We start from the raw sequence: 22758 nt of genomic DNA on the forward strand, positions 1-22758 counted from the left end.
AAAAAAAAAAAAATAAACATACGTAAAACATTCCACACACATGATGGAAACGGCATGTGTTCTTTTAGTTTTCACTGATTTGTAAAATAATGAAAACGTACACTCTTAATTGAAAAACAAAATAAAATAAACAGAGATCTTTTGGTCTGTAGGCCTACAGTACTTTCTTCTATTTTCTGTATACTGCAAAAATAAATTTTTATCATACACTTTTAAACTAGCACAAAAATAAATAAATAAATAAATAAAAATAAAGACATGATTTTGCATAAAGAAAATGTCTCGGTTACTGTAGTAACCTCTATTCCCTGATGGAGGGAACGAGACGTTGTGTCGATGTAGTGACACTAGGGGTCGCCCTTCAGGAGGGCCGTCTTCAAGGAGAGGGCTTTCAACTCGACTGACTCTAGCGGCTCAAAGGGGACTCCGTGAAGGCCTAGGAGGACCACGGAGAGATCCCATGAGGGGACAGGTATGGCCTAGGAGGATTCAGCCTCTGGGCGCCTCTCAGGAACCTGATGATCAGGTCGTGCTTCCCTAAGGACTTACCGTCCACTGTATCGTGGTGTTCCACTATGGCAGCCACATACACCTTCAAGGTGGAGGGGGACAGCCATTCCTCCAGCCTCTCCTGCAGGAAGGAAAGCACTGACCCGACTGCGCATCTCTGAGGGTCTTCAGCTCGGGAAGAACACCAATTTGTGAACCGACGCCACTTCAGGGTATAAAGCTGCCTCGTGGAGGGAGCTCTGGCCTGAGTGATCATGTATAACACTGCTGGTGGTAGACCACTTAGGTCTTCCACGTCCCATCCAAGGACCAGACGTGGAGGTTCCAGAGGTCTGGGCGCGGGTGCCAGATGGTGCCCCGTCCCTGAGAAAGAAGGTCCTTCCTCAGGGGAATTCACCAGGGAGGGGCTGTCACGAGGAGCTTGAGGTCTGAGAACCAAGTCTGGGTGGGCCAATACGGGGCCACGAGGGTGACCTGCTCCTCGTCCTCCCTGACCTTGCACAGGGTCTGTGCAAGTAGGCTCACTGGGGGGAATGCATACTTGTGCAGCCCACAGGGCCAGCTGTGTGCCAGTGCCTCTGGGCCGAGGGGAGCCCCCATCAGAGAATACCAGAGCAGGCAATGGGAGGTTTCTTGGGAGGCAAATAGGTCTACTTGTGCTTTGTCGAGCCAACTCCAAATCAGCTGGACCACCTGAGGGTGGAGTCTCCACTCTCCCCTGAGCGTCACCTGCCGTGACAGCACATCCGCTGTGGTGTTGAGGTTGCCCGGGATGTGAGAGGCCAACAGCGACGCGACCTCAGTCACCGCTGACTCCATAGGAGGAGACGGCGGGCGAGTTGCGATATGCGACATGAGCGTAAGCTGCTTTGGAGATTTATATACGCTACTGTCGCTGTGTTGTCCGTACGGACCAACACCTGCTTGCCCCGGATCAACGGCAAAAGCCTCCGCAGGGCAAGCAATACTGCCAGCAACTCTAGGCAGTTGTCCAGGAGCCAGCGGCTGCGTGCCTGTTGCACACGGCGCCCCAGCCTCGCTTGGAGGCATCTGTCATAATGACGATGCACCTGAACACTTGCTGTAGGGGAACTCCTGCCCGTAGAAATGCAAGGTCTGTCCAAGGGCTGAACAAGTGGCGGCAGATCGGTGTGATGTGTGCCGCGGCTCCATGCCCATCTCGGGACTCGAGTCTGAAGCCAGTGCTGAAGCGGTCTCATATGCATCAACCCTAGTGGCGTGACCGGCGCCAAGGATTCCATATGCCCCAGGAGCCTCTTAAAGTGTTTCAGTGGAACCGCTGTTCTCTGCTTTAATGACTTCAGGCAGTTCAGCACCAACCGCACACGCTTGCTCATGAGGCGTGCTATCATCGAGACTGAGTCTAACTCCATGCCAAGAAAAGAGATGCTCTGAACCGGTGAGAGCTTGCTCTTTTCCCAGTTGACCCGAAGCCCTATCCAGCTGAGGTGCCTGAGCACGAGGTCCCTGTGTGTGCACAGCAACTCTCGAGAGTGAGCTAGAATCAGCCAGTCCTCGAGGTAGTTGAGTATGCGGACGGGGCAAGAGCTGCCTCTGCGACTTTAGTGAAGACGCGAGGGGACAGGGACAGGCCGAAGGGATGTACTGATACTGATACCTTGTACTGATATGCCCGGCCGTCGAAAGCAAACCGTAGGAAGGGTCTATGTCGAGGTAGAACCAAGACGTGAAAGTATGCATCCTTCAGGTCTACCGCCGTGAACCAATCTTGATGCCGGACACATGGCAAAATGTGCTTTGGCGTCAGCATCTTGAACGGGAGTCTGTGCAAACTCGCAGGTCCAAGATTGGCCGTAACCCACCGCCTTTCTTCAGTATGATGAAGTAAGGGCTGTAAAACCCTTTCTTCATCTCAACTGGAAGGACGGGCTCTATCGCACCTTTGCGCAGAAGGGTCGCGATCTCCGCACGCAAGGTGAAGCAGATGCCACTGAACCGGGGTGGGCTCCTGGCGAACTGATTCACGTAACCGAGTCGGATGGTCCTGGCCAACCACCGTGACAGGTTGGAAAGCGCTAGCCACGTGTCCAAGCTCCGGGCGAGGGGCACTAAGGGGATGATCGTGTTTAACATACCTGTGGGTGGGGCCTCGAGGTGGGAGGGAGCAGGGGATGCCACGTCGAGGAGCCTGGCTTCGTTGCGAACTTGTGGCTGCGCTGAGGGGACCCTCGAAGCACTTACCTTGCTCCATGTACCCGGCGTCGGGGGGGTCGGACTTTTTGACCGTCCTCATAGTCTGTCACAACCACCTGGCCGTGGGTGTGAGTGTGGTGCGACCGGACGCACAAAGGCGGGGGGCCCGCATTCGTGGCATCTAAGTCACAGGTGCTCAGCGCCTGGTTGACGTGATAACGGCGGTCGTAAACACTGGCTATGTGACCCAGGGAGTGAGGAAACTGCTCTTTTATAGAGAATGTGGGTACGAACATAAAAGAAAAGGAAACCAAGGATTTACCTCCCGGCCCTCCACTGGGGGATGGAGTGGTCTGGATACCAGCTCCGGGTTTGCAGCAGACATCTCGCTCCCTGGGTCATCCATCTCAGGGGCACTTAGGAGCCTTCCGGATCCTCGTGCTGGCCCGTGAGGCGGGGGACGTCAGCTTCCTGCAGGGGGCTCTATGCCTGGGCTTTCGCTGCTGCAGGGGGACACCCTCGGTGAGCAGATGGGATACGGGATCTTGAGCCACGCCGGGGAAAGATGTATTGTATAGCCTCCGTCTGCTTCCTCACCACCAAGAACTGCTGGGCGAAGTCCTCGATGGTGTCGCTGAATAGGCCGATCTGGGAGATGGGTGTATTGAGGAAGCAAACCTTGTCCGCATCCCTCATCTCGACTAGATTCAGCCACAGGTGGTGTTCCTGGAACACGAGGGTGGACATCACCTGCCCGAGTGCTCGCGCCATGACCTTCGTCACCCGGAGGGCGAGGTCGGTCGCTGAGCGCAGCTCCTGCATCACATCCGGTTCTGGACTACCCACGTGCAGTTCCTTTATTGCCTTGGCCTGGTGTACTTGCAGGAGGGCCATGGCATGCAGGGCAGAGGCAGCCTGACCAGTGGCACTCTAGGCTTTGGCCGTCAGAGACAAGTGCTGGGCGATCCCACCAGGTGGCTGCGCTTTGCGGGCACAGGTGCACCGCAACCGCCTTATCCACCCGAGGGACCTCCGTATACCCGTGGGCTGCCCCGCCATCGAGGGTAGTGAAAGCGGACGAGCTGGGAGGTCGGTTTCAGGCAGAAAAAGGTGCCCTCCGCGACCTCGTCAGCTCGTTGTGCACTACCGGGAAGAAAGAGACCGGTGGGGGGGGGGGGGTTGTGAGCGGTGCCCCGAACCCAGGAACCAATCATGTAGCCGCGAGGGCTCAGGGGAGGGTGGAAGTTTTCACTCCAACCCGACACACGCGGCAGCCCGGGCAAGCATGGCGGTCATCTTGCCGTCAGCCTCAGACTGGGTGGGCCGACCCGAAGGTGGCAGCCCAGTCAAGTCCTCGGCATCTGACATCGCCAGTCAACTCCAATGCAGTGATCGAGCACTCATCCCGCTCCGGAGCTCCGAAAGGGACACTAAGCTGGCCCTGGGGCAAGCTGGTCTCCTCTCGGAATTCACTGGGGGCAACCGAGCGTGTTGGGGAATGGGAGGTCTGCGGGGATTTACCCGGCGGAGCCGCGCCCATTGAAGCCCCCAAATTGCCTCCAGCGCCAGCCGGGCCAGCCTCATACCCGGAGGTAGAAGAAGCCGTGACCGAAACGTTGCCATGGTCATATTCTCGCAATGAGAACATGAACCATCCACGAATGCTGCATCAGTGTGATTACGACCCAGACACATGAGGCAGCGCCTGTGGCTGTCGGAAGCGGAGAGATAGCGACCGCATCCAGGAATCACACAAAGATGGAAAGGCATCTTGAAAAAGACGCGTCTTTAAAAAGATGTTCACGTCAATGTGTTTGCTCTAATAGAGAAAATATATTCTTTGCAGGAATATAAACTCTCTTAGCGCTGTCGAAGCGCCCAGGGGCGTAATCTGCACAGATCTGTGCAGAAGGAGAGAAAAGCCACTGGAATGCACCGTATATCCAACAGCAAACGCTTCTTGGGAGGTAAATGGACCGGTAGTGGAAGACAGCTTGCTGACACACAACCGCACAGCTCCGAAGAAAAAATCTGAATGAGTGGTTGCAAGCCAGCTCCTTTTATACCCATATGTCCGGGGGAGTGGCATGCAAATTCCACTCGCCAATTCTCATTGGCCTTTTCTCAAAGATCTGAGGTGTTTGGGGCTCCCAAGGGCGACTCCTAGTGTCACTACATCGACACAACATCAAGTGAGTGACAGAAGGGGAATGGGGTCTATGTTTAGTACCATTAAATGTTTGTTTTATTTTATTTATTTATTAGTAAATCCCATTATTCTTAATGGTGATTTTCATAAGTTTCTCATTGCTGGAATACAATTTTTGATGTAAAATTTTAACAGATGGTGTACAAATATTTACTTTGAAAAAAAAAAAATATATATATATATTATATATATATTATTTTTTTTGCATTAGTGTTGAAGATTTAATATTTTTGCATGACAGTTATGAACACATGTGCAAACATTTTATAAAAATTAATGCCACAATGAATATGTACATAAAAATAAATAAATAAATACAAATATATATTCTTTTAGCTAAATCAAATTTTGTATTTATTTTGATTTTGGTGTAAAATATGACCTGAATATTTATTGAAAGGTTTCATGGCATTCAACCATATAGAAGGCACAACATCTATTATTAATAAATAACTTAATTTGATGCACATATGAAAGGCCACATCGCTATAAACACTGCTAAACTTAAGGCTACATACCACGCTTGGCTGAGGCAGGAAGTTATTGACGCGTGATATGCTCCACATGCCCTCCAGGTACTGCTGGGCCTGAATGGTGACTGAGCTGATGGCACCCGTCAAAGGTCTTCCACCCATGGTCACCTGCACGCTTGGCTTCATTGCAGAAGCACTGGAAGATGGGTTCTGAGTCCATCCCAGCTCACGCCTTCTTTCCCCCACAGGTAGGACACTATGTGCAGGGTGAGGTATCCTGGATTTGGCAGATCTGGAGGAAAGAGTGACCACACTATGAGTGGTCAGCCTGGTGGGATGCCCAGGGAAGGTGCTGGTGGGAAGGAATGGCATGTCAGAAACCAGACACAGTTCTTGGAGGGTCTGGAGTGCCTGCTGTCTCAGCTGCTGTGTTGGTGTGGCACACACCTGGCAATTTGTTCCATCATGCCCACCTTTCACCAGCCAATCAGGCATCTGCAGCTGGTCAATGATGAAGGAAGCAAATCCAGAGTCCTATAGAGTGTGAGAGAGGGCAAAAGAAGGTTACTAACAGTTTCTTTGTAATTGAACATTGCTTACCCTACTGAGAAGACCATGAATTTCCAATCCATTGTAGATTATTGCTGTTTTGGTGCTAGTCTAGCTGATGAACCAGCATAGTCCTAGTGTTTACCAGCTAATCTTAAATGATGAATCTGGTTAACTAGAATGGCATTTCAGATGAAGTGGAGCCTTAAGCCAGCTTAAATATTGCTAGTTGGTTACAAAGTCTGATGAGAACACCAGCTCACCAGCATCCCATACTTGAGACCAGCATCCAGAACACAACATATACTGGTCATCGGTCTTTTCAGTAGGGTGTTTTGTCTTTTTTTGGTTATATTTATTTTTATTTTCAAATGAATTCACACTTGGTATCTAAAATGAAGGATGTCGTCATTGGATTAAAGACAAAAAATAGCTTAATTGTCCCTGATTTGACAATAAATATATATCCCTTAATAAATTTGTATTTCTCAGATGTTTTTCATAGCAACATAGATTCTATGGAGTTTTCAATTATTATGGAGTTTATTTAAGAATCAGATGTTTGTCTCAGATGTTGTTTCTAAAATATTGTAGGAGAAATGGAAGCGTAGGCATAGTTTAAGTGGGGAGACTCGTAATTTTATATTGTTAATTAATTCAACCTTCCAGCTAATCATACGATAGCTCTTGCTTTAAAGGTCACAGCCTATCACTTTGCTGTTTCAGAGTACCGACGTGGCAACCTCCACCTCCCCACTGCCACCAGTTGAGTCTCCATCCTGCTGCCTATCTTCTGGCAAGATGTGACGGTTTGAATAGGAATCTCATCAAACCGTCAGATGAGGGTTTACAACAAAAGACATAAAATTACATCTGTTCTATTGTTATTCCATCAATACATCATTATTGATGTACAGTTACAGCAAGGGTTTTCAAAGTGTTGGACAGTAAATCCCCCCTTATAAAATTTACAAGACCTGCATATGCTTTTACAATAGCAAAGTAAATAATAAATAAGATAGCCTATGCTTAAAAAAATTGAAATATAAGACGGCAGGTACACTGAAGTTTTATCAGGTATTTCCCTCTAGTGTAATATTATCAAAATGCAGCATATTTCAGGTGTTGAAGCATTTCACCAATGATGATCAATAACCTTTAATTCAGTCTGACAGACTCATTCAGCCAGTGTTTTATACACTGATGCCTGATTAACAGCTATAAATGTTTCTATTAATAATATGAAACCGTATTCTGCATTATTTTTTATTAAAGATACCTGTTTGTCCTCATGACAATGGGATTACTTAGCCTAACTGTTTTTACCCTACATCTGTGAAAAACTCGCAGCATATGAGCCAATCTCCGTCTCTATGTGAAACTGCACTTGTCACAAACACATTAAGACACATCGACCCGATATCATGTTGAACTCATAATAATGGACACGTGTGATTTTGCTCCGCTTATTTTCGGACTTTCTGCGCCCTAGATTAATTTGTGCAGCTGTTTTCCACTGAGGTGACAGAAGATGTTTAATTGACGGTTTGCTCAAATCATCAGCGAGCATCAGAATATCATTCTTACAATACAAATGTAACCATATTATGCTGCATTAAAAAAATAAAAGTTACTGGGTAGTAACGGATTACATGTAATCTGAATTACTTAATCAGATTATGAAAATCAAGCACTTGTAAGTGGATTAAATTACATTTTACGATATTTGTTATCAGACTACAGTTACTTTTTTAAGGATTACATGAATACATGTTAATTAGGCATAACAATTAAATTGTTCATAATTTATTGATCACCATAATTATTCTCTCTTTTTTTTTTAATCTATTTCACTCTAAATCAGCCTACCTATGATATACGTTCAGTAACAATTTTAGTGTTTTTGGAATAGAGGGAGATGGAGAGGGTTGTGAAATTGCACACAGACCTGATAGTCGTTATTATCCAGGTGAAGATGGAACGGTCTAAATCAGTGTTTGACCACTGGATGCAAGGGTGTAGATTTAGCTTGAACATTGGTGGAGTTGCAGCATGAAGTATTTACATGTTTCCACTGATCATGGTATAAATAATGGGAGAGGTTGTAATTGCTTGTTTTGATTATTTCTTATGTTAAAGTGGTCAAGATTATCCAATTTAAATGCAGGTGACATCAAAAAAACGAGATAAATTCGAAGTAATCCAAAAGTAATCAGATTAGATTACCACAAAAAAATGTAATCTGCGAGATTACGTTACTGATTGCAATTTTTCCATGTACTTTATAATCAATACCGATTACATTTAAGAAGTAACCTGCCCAGCACTGCTGATTTATTAATACTTGTGTTAAAAAACATAGTAAGTTCAATGAGTACACAGTCTCATTGTTCCTGAAATGACAAAAAGCATTTTATTATAGATCTTACAGTTTCAGTCGATTTTACTGATCACCGCCAGAAAAAGCATCACTAATATTTCCCTAGTCTTCCCAACTTAATTATAATATTTCAGTCTAGGCAGAGCTGAAAATTGAGAGATTTGGAAAAGTGGGATGGGGTTGGGGTGTAAAGAAAACAACAGCTGAGCCCGGACATGAAGCACACTGCAGTGTATTTACATTTGGTAAGACTCCCAGCATGACAAGAGGCCCAGCGTGAAAATAATCATCTCCCATTCAAAGCCAGGGGCATGAAGCCAGCTTACCTGATGGACAGGGGCTTATGTCTTGTGTACTTAAACTCAAACATAATGACATTTGCTAAAATACAAGATCACAAGATTTGTTTTTGTCTCAGTCCCCATTCACTTTCATTGTATAAAAAAATAAAACAGCTTGGACATTCTGCTAAACAACTGCTTTTGAGTTCCTACAAAAGAAAAGAGAAAAAGTCAAGCAGGTTTGGAATAACATGAGGCATAAATAAAGTAAATCTTTCTGAGGTGAACATTTCCTTTAAAAACGGCCATTCCTAATGCTAATTTCTCTTTCTCTCGCCCTCTCTCAATAAACTCATCTTTTTCACACATCTGCACACTTCTGGTCTTTGGAAAGGCATATCTCATCCTCTAGTTCAGTATTAAGAAGGTTAGACCCTGACTGGAGCCATGGGCAGCATAAATATTTATGATGCCTGAGTTTCTCACAGCCACGGCAGTAACCTGGATGAGTGAGAGCCCAAAGGCACTATCCACAAACCCACAGCTGATCATGTGCACATAAACCTTTCACAGTGAGATATAATATAAGAGTATTTAGCAGAATTAAAACCATACCATTTACTACACACTCCACACACCTCAGGCATTGTCAAGTTTCTCCATTAAGTCTACAGACATTGATACGTATTCAAAATAACCCCACAGTTGCTTGTTTAATAAAATAAGGGGTCTCGAATGACAGATGGTCATTAAAAATGCAGCAAGATATCTTGTAATTTGTACCCTGACATCAAACTCCTCGTCTCAGGTGCACTTAAGTCTTATTACTATTAATATTCTGTGTTGGAATGTTTAAAACCTCTCACTATTCAAAAGGGTATGAATCTTTAAAGGTGATCAGTTTGATAAAAAAAAAAAAGGCAAATACCGTAGCCAGGAATACAGCCAGGAAGCCAGAGATATGGAGTAAATTAGGCTCAATATAGATTGTGCTTCATTCATAAAAATTGCCCACCACAATTTACATCGCAGTTAATGCCAGATAAAAATGAATTTTAGTAAAGAGATGTTATAAGAGATGTTTTTGTACATGTTTCTGTACATCAGCAGTAATTAATCAAATAATGATCAAATGATGGAGAAGAGCATTATAACCTGGCATATATCCAGATGCGTGGTGTAGTCAAGCACACTTTCGGCATGTTAAAGGGAGTGTTCACCCAAAAATGAAAATTTTCTCATGATTTACTCACTCTCATGCCATCCCAGATATGTATAACTTTCTATCTTCTAGAGAACACAAATGAAGATTTTTAGAAGAATATTTCTGTTCTGTAGGTCTGTGCAATGCAAGTTAATTGTGACCAGAACTTAGAACTCAGATCCAAAAATCACATAAATCAGCATAAAAGTAGTCCATCTGACTCCACTGGTTTAATCCATGTCTTCAGAAGCAATATTATACATGTGGGTGAGAAACAGATCAATGTTTAAGTCATTTTTTTCAATAAATCTCCACTTTCACTTTTACATTTTTCTTCTTCAGTTTTTGGCAATTTGCATTCTTCGTGCATATCGCCATCTACTGGTTGGGGCTGGTCAAAGTTGGAGATTTAAAGAAAGAAGGATTTAAATACTGATCTGTTTCTCACCCACATCTACCATAGTGCTTCAGATGATATGGATTAAACCACTGGAGTCATATAGATAATTTTCATTATCCCTTTATGTGGTTTTTGAAGAATCACAGTTCTGGTCACCATTTACTTGCATTGTATGGACCTACAGACTTGAAATATTCTTTAAAAATCTTTGTTTGTGTTCTGCATAAGAAAGAAAGTCATACACATCTGGGATGGTATGAAGGTGAGTAAATTATTAGAGAATTTTTTATTTTTGGGTGAACTATCCCTTTAAAGGTATGATTCGGGTGTCTGGATCACAGTAGTGGGGTAATGCTCTACAGTCCTGGCAGAATGTGGCAGATTACGGAGGTCTGCTGCATCCTCTGCTACAGAGCCCTAAAAATTGGAACGCAAGATCAAAATTGCACCTGGGAAGTATTTTTAGCAGAGACTTTGTAGACACATCTGCGCCATTACATGATCTGCATAATTCCTTTAGTGAATCGGCACTAAACCAGCACAGACAGTGCATGCAAACAGCCACCGCTTTTACCGGACACATTTCATTCTTAGTGAATTCCACCTTCAGTTTTAATTTTAAGGTTAGGGCTGAAAAGATATACCCTGATAGCACACGTGCATCCGTTGTAAAAATAATAATAATATATTATATTTTTTAAATAATCTATTCGATGTGTTTTCATCCAGAAGATGTTAGTTTTAGAGTGTTTTCTCATCTGCAGTGCATCATCAGAGTGAAACAGGACTTTCAGCAAGATGTAGTAGGGTGGGGCTTATCCATCAGAAATGTATTGGATTGTGAAAAGTGGGCATTGCATACCAGAATGGAGCCAAATGTTTGGAGGGGTTAAAAAAAGAGTAAAAGGTGACGTCAGCCAAAAAGAAAAGATGAAAAGTACATCTTGATGAAAGATTACAAAGACAAACTATTTTTGGCATCTTTGGAATAACATACACTAATGAATCATTCACAATAAGAGCAGGAACATGAATTAGAGCATCTGCATAGAGTTTTAGATCGACTTTAAGATACCGTTCAGACGTTTGTACACAAATGAGGCACTTAAAAGAGAATGCGATAGAATGCTTTAGAAATGATGCACTCATTCTTATTCAAGACACTAATGTCTTGGTGATGTACGTTTGCTTACTGCATATCGTAAAATGAGTCACCATTAGGATGCTACCATTCATCCAACGGTGCCAGAGAGAGAACTGAAAATTGAGGAGTGTGTATGTGAGAGCAAGAAATATATAGAGAGAGGGAAAGAGAATATGAGGCATGATGAGGGTCAGACCCCTGGCTTTGGGGCTTGTCGTTGGCCATTGTGTGACTTTATTGGCAGTCAGCTCTGAGTTTTATGAAGCTCTTGGGATAAATGCAGGAGCCTATCTACTGATTAGTGATGCACCAAAGAGCAGAGATGGAACCGAAGGATAAATGACTGCTTGTGCCCTCGGCCTGCAGGTCTGACTGTCTCTAAAACTAATGAATGTGATACAAGTGTAATATGAGGATGAGGGAGGAGTTATGTAGTTACTGTAAAAGAAGAGAAGAAAAGAAATGTAGATGGTGGAGAGATAAAGGGAGAATGAGAAAGTGAAAAGAGAGATAAAACTACTTTTAAGTCAGAAGAATACTTGACTTGAATAGTTGAATGAATACAGTTATTCACTTATAGACAATTAAAGAAATCTGAAATCTGATCAAACTCTCTGCTCATCCATGCAGCCGTGAATGGACAGAGCAGGGAGTGCAGTGAATAACCCCCAGGGGTAACAGAACAGATCCAGCAGAATTATAACAACATTGTTCCATTTTTTAAACATTATGACAGTGCAACGTGGTACAATTGCATACCAAATAAAATGGACACTTAAAAGAACTTCAAATACTGTATATCAAGTTGATAAATCAAGAATAAGGTACAATAACACATTTAAAATAGGAATTCCAAACTGGCAAACAATTGTAGTCTTAGAGCACAGAGCACAAGACAGATGTAGAGAAAACTAAAAGCATAGCTGCCATACAAGAAGCGGAGCTAGGGATGGAGGAGGGTGTTAAGTGTAGCTTGCATCCATGCAAAGGAAAGGCAGCTAAGGCAATGAATAAGTGGAGGACTTAAAGGAATATTCTGGGTTCAATACAAGTTAAGCTCAATCGACAGCATTTGTGGCATAATGTTGATTATCCCAAAAATTAATTTTGACTAGTCCATCCTTTTCTTTAAAAAAAAGCAAACATCGAGGTTAATGTTTTTTTTTTTTTTTTTTTTCATTGGAAGTGAATGTGACCAATTTTTGGAGGGTTTAAAGACAGAAACGTGAAGCTTATAATTTTGTAAAAGCACTTCCATTAATTTTTCTGTCAAAACTTTACAGCTCAAATACATGAGTTGTTTAAATCATCATTTTTACAGTTGTTTTAGGGTTTTAGGGTCTGTTGACATTACATTGTCATGGCAACGAAGTGATATAGTGGATATAGCTCTACACAGAAAATGTAAGGATGCAATTTTATCACACTAACATCCCATTAGCATGCATATTGTTTATGTTTTGTGACTATACTTCTGAAATAGAGAGTAATTTAACGTTTATTGATTGGCCCCCATTGACTTCCATTGTAAGTTCCTTGCAGTAAGCTCGATTTTTGCTTTTTTTAAAGAAAAAGAGGGTTGAAACGAAATTCATTTTTGTGGTAATCAGCATTATGCCACAAATGCTGTCGATTGAGCTTAACTTGTGTTGAACCTGGAATATTCCTTTGAACAGGATGGCTCTGATAAGCGTCTGAATTGTATTGTAGACGTCGTGATCAACTGAGGGCCAACTGATTGTGAGCTTGACTCACATGACCTGCCTGAACTGACACTACGCTTGGTTTTTGTATTTTCTAATAAAAATGTGAGTGGTGCCTGCTCATGCAAAAGTCACCAACATGATGCTAGGCTGTTGTGGGTTTTTGTGGTCTGTGTGTGTGTTTTTTATTTTGTTTTAATAGCTATGCAGTTTCTAGAGTGTTCTGGGTGGTTGCTTTCTGGCCCAATTCAAAAGAGAGGGATTTTATTTATTTATTTATTTATTTTTATTTTTATTTTTTTGTTGGTAAGTCTGCCTGATCAAGAAAGGCTGGACCAGCCACTCAACAACGCCAGAAGAGAGTGAACACCTGTTCATACCAAGAAAGAATATTCACAGCAAACTTGCAAACAATGCATACAATGCATTCGAAAGATCCAACCTGGTCTCATAGAATCATGTTTCTATTCCAACATTTTAGCAAAATTATTATTTTATTATTTTTTTAACCAAGCTCTTTGTAAGTATTGTGGCAGATTCCAGGTCAAATGAACACTAGACGGTCTACAACAATTACTTTTATTCACTTTCACACAAATCACAAGTAAAAGGGGAAATCATCAGTTCATAAACATAATTTTCGCCCTGTTCCCCTCACAATGCTGTATTATAACATCAAAATACTTTTAGCACATGACTTGCAAGGCAACACATTTTACTACATTTACGTATAATCGTATTTGGCTGTGGTCAGATTGTGCAGTAGCTCAACTGATAACACATTTGACAAATCAAAACTATTTTGAACACTTTTTGTGTGAATCAGTTCGAAAAAGTATTTTTTTCTGAAAACTCAAAATGGAACAGAATACCAACAAAGGTCCTGCATTTTGAGTATTCCAAAAAACCTACTTTTTTCGAATTGATGATCAAAAATGATGCTGTGAAGTCTTAAAATCCTTATTGTGTGGTTTAAATGAATAACACAATTGAAAATAATGCCTTAAAAAATATTGTCTTTAGGCCCCAAGTTAGCATGCCAAAGGTGACGGTGGCAAGAAGCACAAAACTCCATAAGATGTTAGTTTATGGAAAAAATAACCTTGGGGGAAACCAGGCTCAACAAGGTGAACCAGTTCCCCTCTGGATATACAGCATGAATATAATGACAATATTAGTTATCTATGGGTAATACAAGCCATGTATTCTTTGAGTAAACTGAGTAGATTTTGTTGGGTAATATTTAAAACCTCATCCGTCTGGAAGAAAATTGAACTCGCTTTTAGCGCCTCTTAGTGGACATTTCAACTCAGAACTGCCGCGGTATGTCAATGGACCCACACAGTGTCATTACGCAAAAATGATGCCACAGTCATGCAATTTTCATGAGATCAGGCTCTTATTTTTTTGAGAGTAGAGAGTACACACACCAGTGCAATTAGTTGTGGTAACGCACCCAAAGCTATTTTGCAGATGCTGAAAAGAACTGTAAGTATGTGCATGGAACCTCTATACCTCAAAGCCATATTTTCATAAGCATCAAATTAAATATAGAATCTAGTCTGACTAAGGTCAAACATACATCAAAGATTGAGCTCAAACGTTGAAGCATTTAGCAAAGATGATTCGCCAGTTTTGCAGCAGGTATGTGAGGAAAGAGCTTCTTTGAGGTGGAAACAGGGTTGTGAGAAATCCGCGAGAACACCTGTTGCTACACACACTGTAGTGATAAGGTGAGAGCTAGGTTCTTTCACAGCAGGCCATTAATACAGATTACATTCACTAAACTACAAAGAGCAAAAGACCACATCTAGCGCTAATCTCCACGGACACTTAAACAAACGTGCACACACATATGCCATGGTCAATCTACCTGAGCACTGCAGCCCAGGAGGGTTTCCTAAGCAGGGTCATAATGTATAGAATGAGAGCTTTGAGATCCTCTGGGCTTCTTTGGGTGTAATTACAGGAGCAGAGGACGCCATTAAGTGTATATGTGTGCACACCTGTATCCATATCTGGTCGACTGTGTGTGTGTATATATACTGTATATATAAGTGCTTTCAGGGCTTGGCTTAGCTGTTAAACATCCAATGAAAATTTCTGCCAATGAAAAAGGCTACTTAAACCTGAACTTAAACCTGAGAAAAAAACTTGAGCTTTAGCTTGCACTTTCTTAACAGCTTTTTAAAGCTGTATTTTTCTTGCGATTTAAAACATGTGGACAAATTACTAGTGCTGTCAGCATTAACGCATGTGATGAATTAATTTGTCTTAATCGCGATTAAGGCATGTACCGATTTGACATTAGATTGTGACATTTTATTCAGCTAGAGGGTGGAACAATGTGTTTAGTTTATTTAACTGCAATGTGTTTAGTGCATTACACTCATATATGCACTAAAAACAAACACACAACAATGAGTTCATGCCAATGATCAAGTGCTGGAGAAAGATCTTCTTATAAAACTAATGCTGAAGGGAAAGTAATTAAATCCAAGAGCGCATCTGGTACTCAAAAATTGCCCACAGGTATGAAGGGACTTTGCGGGACTTCACTGAAGTCCTTCACGTGTCTTTTGTAAGTCAGCATTTTACAGCATAAGCATGTCAATACTTACAAGCCCACAGTGCAGCTAGTTTTTCTCCCTGTTGATGCTCCACTCAAATTTCATATAATTTCAACTTTGTACCTTTGCTGCAAAGCTTTTGAAGTGTCAGCTAATGATCACCGGACAGTTTGGATGAATTATCTTTATATTGGAAGTGCCACCGCTAAAAGCAGAACAAGATGTGCTTTTTATATTGAGTTCATGTCAGGGCGTCCAGCGCTGAATTGAACTCAATATAAAAACACACATGCTTATTAGTAATCATGCATTCTAGGAATGTGTGTGACTAGTCCACTAGTCAACTAAACGGTTCTAATGCTGCTAGTCGACACTGGAATTACTAGTCGGTTAATATTTCCCCCCATTAAACTGATCTTTGGCTTTATATTTTTACAGAGGCTGCGCTTAAATTACTGTCATATTAAAGTTACATATGTTAAATAGAATTAATAATACAAATATGATTTAAAAAAGAGGATATCTTGAGCAGATACAAAGTTTAATTTTACCTCAGGCTTTTTACGCGTGCCATAAGTGAGAGAGGGAAGAGGCACGCGCAGGAAAGTGTCCTCTAGCTATACAAGCAAACTCAGCAAAGTAGTTATGAAATCATTTCGGTGGTGGTGCGGGAATCGGATTTCCAAATGTTTGAAAGTCTCTATGAATGTTTTCACATTTGAGTCTTCTTTAAATCTGCTTGTATGTTATTTTTCCGCTGGGCAGGCTTTTTCAAGTGCAGGATAGCCGCCTCAGGTGAGTCAAGTCCTGACTGTTTTAAGATGTTAAGTAACTTTTACTTGGTGAATTCTGCTTAGAACTGGCTGGGTTGCTCTATTGGTCCTGCACTATTCATTCAATTGTTTTCAATAAATATGCCTGTTAAATATTCGCTAATGTTGATTCAGTGAATGCGTGTCATGTTCTATATTTAATGTACAATGATCATAATGCAAGGCGAGCACATTGCAAATAAATGCCCCTTTTTTGCCCCATTTTGCATCAGATTTGGAATAGATTAAGTATTTTAAATGGTTTGCATAAACACTTTTTTTTTTTTACTGTTTTCTGAAGGTTGGTTTCTTTTTTCTTTTCAGTGAAATTAGACATTCCGCACATCCCTAGTGCATTCTATATCTAAAGTGAAAAGACAGCCTGCCGACTGATTAATATTAAATGAGAGTTAAATGCACACTGCAATGAATACTAGTTCTTTCAATCAGTCAGCATCCCACTTAGACTTTGGGAAATGTTTATGTTACTCAAATTGGAGCTATTTTAGTGAAATACTGTGGAGTTTGGAAAAAACATCCTGTATTGTTTTGTCCTATTGTGTTGTTCATATACAGTAAATGCATTTTGACAGGAAATAAGTATATATAGAGTAAAATGTTACTACTTTTATAATCTGAGATTAATCACGATTAACTATAAAAAAAATTATGAGATTAAACTGACAGCCCAATTTGTACACAATACATGATGTCCCTGTAAAGAATAAATCTTAACAGCTAATGCTGCATAACATTCAACTCCATTCAAAGTCAGGATTTTCAATATTGTACTTGCAAAAGTGCAATCGCCACTTGAAGTCAGATTTTAGATGGGGGGGGGGCACAGTAGTTGATGCAAAGGGGGCACAGACCCCCGAGACCCCTCCATAGCACCAGCACTGAACAATCACTTAAATAAATGCAAAATAAATGGGTCAAAATTCTTACAGTACATTACTGAGAAAAAAAAAAAAAATCCCTGTTTAGCACAGCTGTGTACTACATGGTCATCTTCCGAGCTTCAAACAACAGAACACTATATGGCCGAAAGCTTTGTTAATGTTAATTAACAATGCAAAAAGTTGCATTAGTTAATATTAGTTAATGCACTATGAACTAACATGAACAATTTTTTTAACTAACATTATCAAAGATTAATTAATGTTGTAAAAAATATATTGTTCATTGTTTGTTCATTGAACCTTATTGTAAAGTTTTACCCAAACAACTTTGAATGGAATTCTAACACAGAATAACTCATCAAACAACATTTTCAGCTAAACCCTTCTTTCCAGGAGTCAATATTATCAAAAATGGCAAACAGCCCAAAGATAAAACCATAATAATACAATCACAAATCAAATTGTACATCTCTCTGTTGAAAGACACAGTTAATTAGTGAAATCAGTGAAAAATAGCAGATCTCAGCTCTTAGTAACACCCACATGTTTACTGCACTGGGAGGAACACACACACACACACACACACACACACACACACACACACACGGGAGAGTGAGACAGAGGGTCATTAGAAACACAGATGTCTGTCTATGTGCTGAGTGACTGTCTTGACAGGACACAGATGGCATTCTCTCATTACTGTCTGATTGATTAACTTCTATATCAGTGACATTATTTATTTCACTGTGCATGTTTATTATACAACTACTTATTATTACACAGCTCTATGGAATACTTCATTCAGATTGATCAATTGCAGCATGAGCATTCAAATATTTTTGTAATGTACAATGACAGCTGAACTGTATAATTGACCATTGTCACAGGCCACCAATTTTTTTACAAAGCTGTGTTCATTTGAATATAGTATGTTTCAGTATGCTTCTAAAAAGTTCTCAAAATTATTTAAATTACATTATAAAAATATTTCGCCAGGACAGTTAAATTAATCAATCGAAATAAAATATCTATAAATGTAACATGTTGTCAGGTTTCATAAATCAAAGCTAACTAACATGAATATTTATTCAGAATGCAATCAAATGATCAAGACCTCTCATAAACACTGGCCTGCTTTCACTGAATCAGTTAAACACCTTAAACGCAAAAGTGATTTCTGTGCAATTTTTCACACATTTTTCTGAGAAATGCATTTATGGTAATCTGGATTACTGATGACCAGCAAAAAAAACCACAAAAAAAAAAAAAAAAAACCTGGATGTTAAGTAAGTTTCAAGTATACAAAAAAGTCAATAATACATTTCCATTTAAAAAATATAAATAGGATGCATTAAATTCTAAACGTAATTATCATCATAATGCTTTCAGTTTGAAAAGCGCTTTACCAGACTTAAATGTAGGCCCATGCACATAAATTCTGAGCAAAGAGTTACCTTTCAGATGTAGTTTACAGATTTTCCTGTTGTATGTAAAAACAAACCTCTTAATTCTCCAGGGTCAATGCAAAAAGAATGCAGGTGTCCATCTTTTGTCCATCACAGTGCATCAGTCAGTCAATTAAATGGTTTTCTGCTCACTGGGGCTTGCAAAAGAAACCAGTTTTCTCTCTGTTCCCTGTCTGTCACTCACTCGACATTGTGTCGATGTAGTGACACTAGGGGTTCGATCTTGAGAGCCCCAATTACCTTTGCTTAAAATAGAAAAGGCCAATGAGAATTGGCGAATGGAATTTGCATGCCACTCTCAGCCCCCGGACATACGTGTATAAAAGGAGATGGCATGCACCACTCATTCAGATTTATGCTGAGGAGCCGATAGAGAGTCCTGGCCATGTCAGCAGCTGGTTCATCGCCGCGGCAGGAGGGACACAACGTCTCGTTCCCTTCATCAGGGTCCAGAGGTTACATCAATAACCAAGATATTCCCTGTCTGTCACTCACTCGACGTTGTGTCGATGTAGTGACACTAGGGGTTCCTATAGGAAACTGTCTTCCCCATGGGAAGAACTCCAATTCGCGAAGAGACGCCACTTCAAGACATACAGCCACCTCGTAGAGGGGAATGCGCCAGGGAGGTGCTACTGCCAAGAACATCAGATCCGAGAACCAAGTCCAGTTGGGCCAGTATGGTGCAATGAACAGGAATTGCTGCTTGTCCTCCCTGACTTTACACAGAGTCTGTACAATGAGGCTCACTGGAGGAGACGCATACTTGCGCAGCCCCCGAGGCCAGCTGTGTGCCAAGGCATCCGTGCCGAGGGGGGCCTCGGACAGGGAGTACCAAAAGAGGCAGTGAGAGGACTCTTGGGAGGTGAACAGGTCTACCTGCGCCTCCCCGAATCTCTCCAAAACCAGCTGGACTATGTGGGGGTGGAGTCCCCACTCCCCGTGGAGTGTTACCTGCCATGAGAGTGCGTCCACTGCACGGTTGAGGATGCCCGGAAGGTGAGTGGCTCGCAGAGATTTCAACGTATGCTGACTCCAAAGGAGGAGGCGGGCGAGTTGCGACATGTAACGCGAGGGTTAGTGCTATGGTCGCTGTGTTGTCGGTCCAGACCAAGACATGCTTGCCCTGAATCAATGGCCAAAGCCTCCTCAGGGCCAGCAACACAGCCAGCAACTCTAAGCAATTGATGCCTGTCCATTGCACACGGTGCCGCAGCCTGAGTTCGAGGCATCTGTCATGACCATGACGTGCCTTGAGACCTGCTCTAGGGGAACACCTGCCCGTAGAAATGCCAGGTCTGACCAAGGGCTGAAAGTCTGATGGCACTGTGGCGTGATGGTCACACCATGCCCACTTCGGGACTCGAGTCTGTAGCCAGTGCTGAAGCGGTCTCATATGCATGAACCTGAGGGGGAGAACTGCCACCGAGGATGTCATGTGTCCCAGGAGCCTCTGAAATTATTTCACTGGCACCGCCACCTTCTGCCTGAAGGTTTTCAGGCAGGTCAGCACTGACTGAGCATGTTCGGTCAAAAGATGAAAGCACCCTCGCCCCGCACCGTAGTGGAGAGGATGCCACTGAACCTGGGCGGGCGTCTGGCGATCTGGAATGCGTAGCCGAGGCGAATAGTCCTAATGAGCCACCGCGAGGGGCTGGAGAGAGTTAACCAGGCCTCCAGCCCCCGCGACAGTGGTACCAAGGGGATGACTGGACTTACTGTGCCTGGGCAGAGAGGTTCACGGCAAGGCAGAGCAGGCGCCCCACCTGGAAGACCAGGGGGGATGTGCTGCTCCGCAAGCCCGCAATGGTGGCCGGTGACTGGGGTGGGCGAGCGACCCCAGAGACCAGCATACTTACCTGTTCGCCGGCTGTCTCTCGGAGAACGAGGTAACGCGAGGTACTCGCGTTTGCCTGATTGACCAGAAAGACTTCCAGCGCCTGGACGTTGTGAGTGCGCTGGCCCAGGAAATGAGGGGACTGCCCTTTTACTTACCATGTGGGTGCCGAGGCCCAGGGGGCACTCGGGGATAGAATACTCACCCAGGGGCAATGTTGGGGCTGAAGAGATCACCCAGGCCAGACCGGTCGAAGGTAGTCACCTCATCCCTGGGCTGCCCATGTCAGGGCCGCCTCGAAGCCCGTATGTGGTTCTTGGGGGCCGACTGATGGGCAGGTGGAGCTGACTTCCTGCAGGAGAATCTCTTTCTCTGAGGCCAGCATACAGACTCCGATGGTTCAGGAGCCGGGGCCGGCACCGCAGGGGAACGGCTCTGGCGAGAAGCAGATGAGGCGCAAGACTACGGAGGCCCGGAGGTGGCTTTGTTGCGCCGACAAGATGTGCTTAATCGCCTCTGTCAGCTTTCTCACCGTCAAGAATTGATGGGTGAAATCTTTGACGGTGTCACCAAAAAAAACCCCTTGGGAGATGGCCGCATCGAGAAAGCGGACTTCCTCGGCATCACGCATCTCTGCAAGGTTGAGCCACAGGTGCCGCTCTTGGACCACAAGTGTGGACATCGTCCGGCCCAGGGCATGCGCCATGACTTTCGTCACCTCATGACTTAATGTCACCTTGGTTAACATTAACTAACAATGAAAAATAATTTTACAGCATTTATTAATCTTGGTTTATGTTAATTTAAACTTAAAATATTTGTAAACATTAGTTAATGCACTATAATCTTACATGAACTAACAATGAACAATTGTATTTTTATTAACTAACATTAACAAAGATTAATAAATGCTGTAAAAAAATATTGTTAATTGTAAGTTCATGATACCTAATGCATTAACTAATGTTAATGAATGGAACCTTATTGTAAAGTGTTACCATTAAACTCTGCTCAACTCATTTCACCAACGGTCGCTGCTGCTCACGTCACCACGAATCACCTACTCTTATTGAAAATTAACTACGTATTTTCTTGTTGTTGCTGATAACTGTGTGATTGAACCCCCTTTCATACAACTCTCTAATCAAGTGCCACTATGGCTCAATGATTAGATGCTGCAAAGTTATGAGTAAAATTATTTTATACAGAATTACAGATTATGTGGTACATTTGTCTGGATTTGTTCAAATCCCTTTTTCTCCAAATCCTGCTATTGTTTTGTTTTTTTTTTTCTGTGTTGGTTTCAAACCTCCAGATGAAAGTGAGGCAAATAAAACTGAAAGAAAAAGTTTAGAACATTTTCTGGGTTCTTCTGTTCTTTCTCATAGGGCTAAATTATGTTGATTAAGGCATTCTACACTTAATCAGAACAATTAAAAAAATATATATGAGGGGGTTGCAGGTGGGGCCATGCGAGGGTCGGATGTGTGAACGACGAGCTCTGTGCACTTTGCTAGTTTTTAATTCTTTTTATCATAAACCGGTGAGATTCAATACACCCTGCTACATAACTGTTCTAAGTCAAATAACATGTCAAAGAATTCTAAATTCTCGGGCACTGGAGATATTAAAAGACATTTATGTGCTCAAGCTGATACACCAGACAGGCCCGCAGACCAGGGACTCGGTTTGACGGTGCTGGCGAAAGTCGTAGTGGACCTGGAGAATCTTGCTGTAATACGTCTATCAATTATGCTGATGGAGTCGAGTTGGTTACAAGAATCGGGGACATCGAGTCATCGGAGTCATCAGAGAGGGAATTAGCTGCTAATCTGCTAGCCTCCAAGATAGACTTGGAACGCGTTTGGGAAAAGCTGGAGGATTTGGAGAATCGTAATCGGCGAAACAACATCCGATTTGTTGGAATTCGTGAGCATGAGGAAGGCCGAGATATGGTGAAATTCCTAGACAAGCTCTTCCTGAGTCTGCTCGACATAACAGGCCACAAGCTGGAAATCGAGCTAGCTCACAGAGTCCTGGCTCGCAGATCCGCTGAGGGAGACAGGCCCCGATCAATTCTGGCCAAATTTCTGAGATCATCTGATAAAGATCTTGTGTTATGCAAGGTGAGGAGTAAAGGAAG

General features: G+C 42.6%; 1 protein-coding gene across 1 annotated transcript in view; it reads right to left on the bottom strand.

Moving 5' to 3' along the window:
* Positions 1-22758, bottom strand: part of LOC127411210 (kinesin-like protein KIF26A) — a 178008-nt gene that overhangs the window by 92768 nt on the left and 62482 nt on the right. The window contains exon 3 of the mRNA XM_051646604.1: positions 5413-5901. Within this exon, the coding sequence (XP_051502564.1) occupies positions 5413-5901 (489 nt within the window). The remainder of the gene's footprint in view (positions 1-5412; positions 5902-22758) is intronic.

The sequence above is a fragment of the Myxocyprinus asiaticus genome, chromosome 20, assembly GCF_019703515.2.
Source record: "Myxocyprinus asiaticus isolate MX2 ecotype Aquarium Trade chromosome 20, UBuf_Myxa_2, whole genome shotgun sequence".
Lineage (NCBI taxonomy): Eukaryota > Metazoa > Chordata > Actinopteri > Cypriniformes > Catostomidae > Myxocyprinus > Myxocyprinus asiaticus.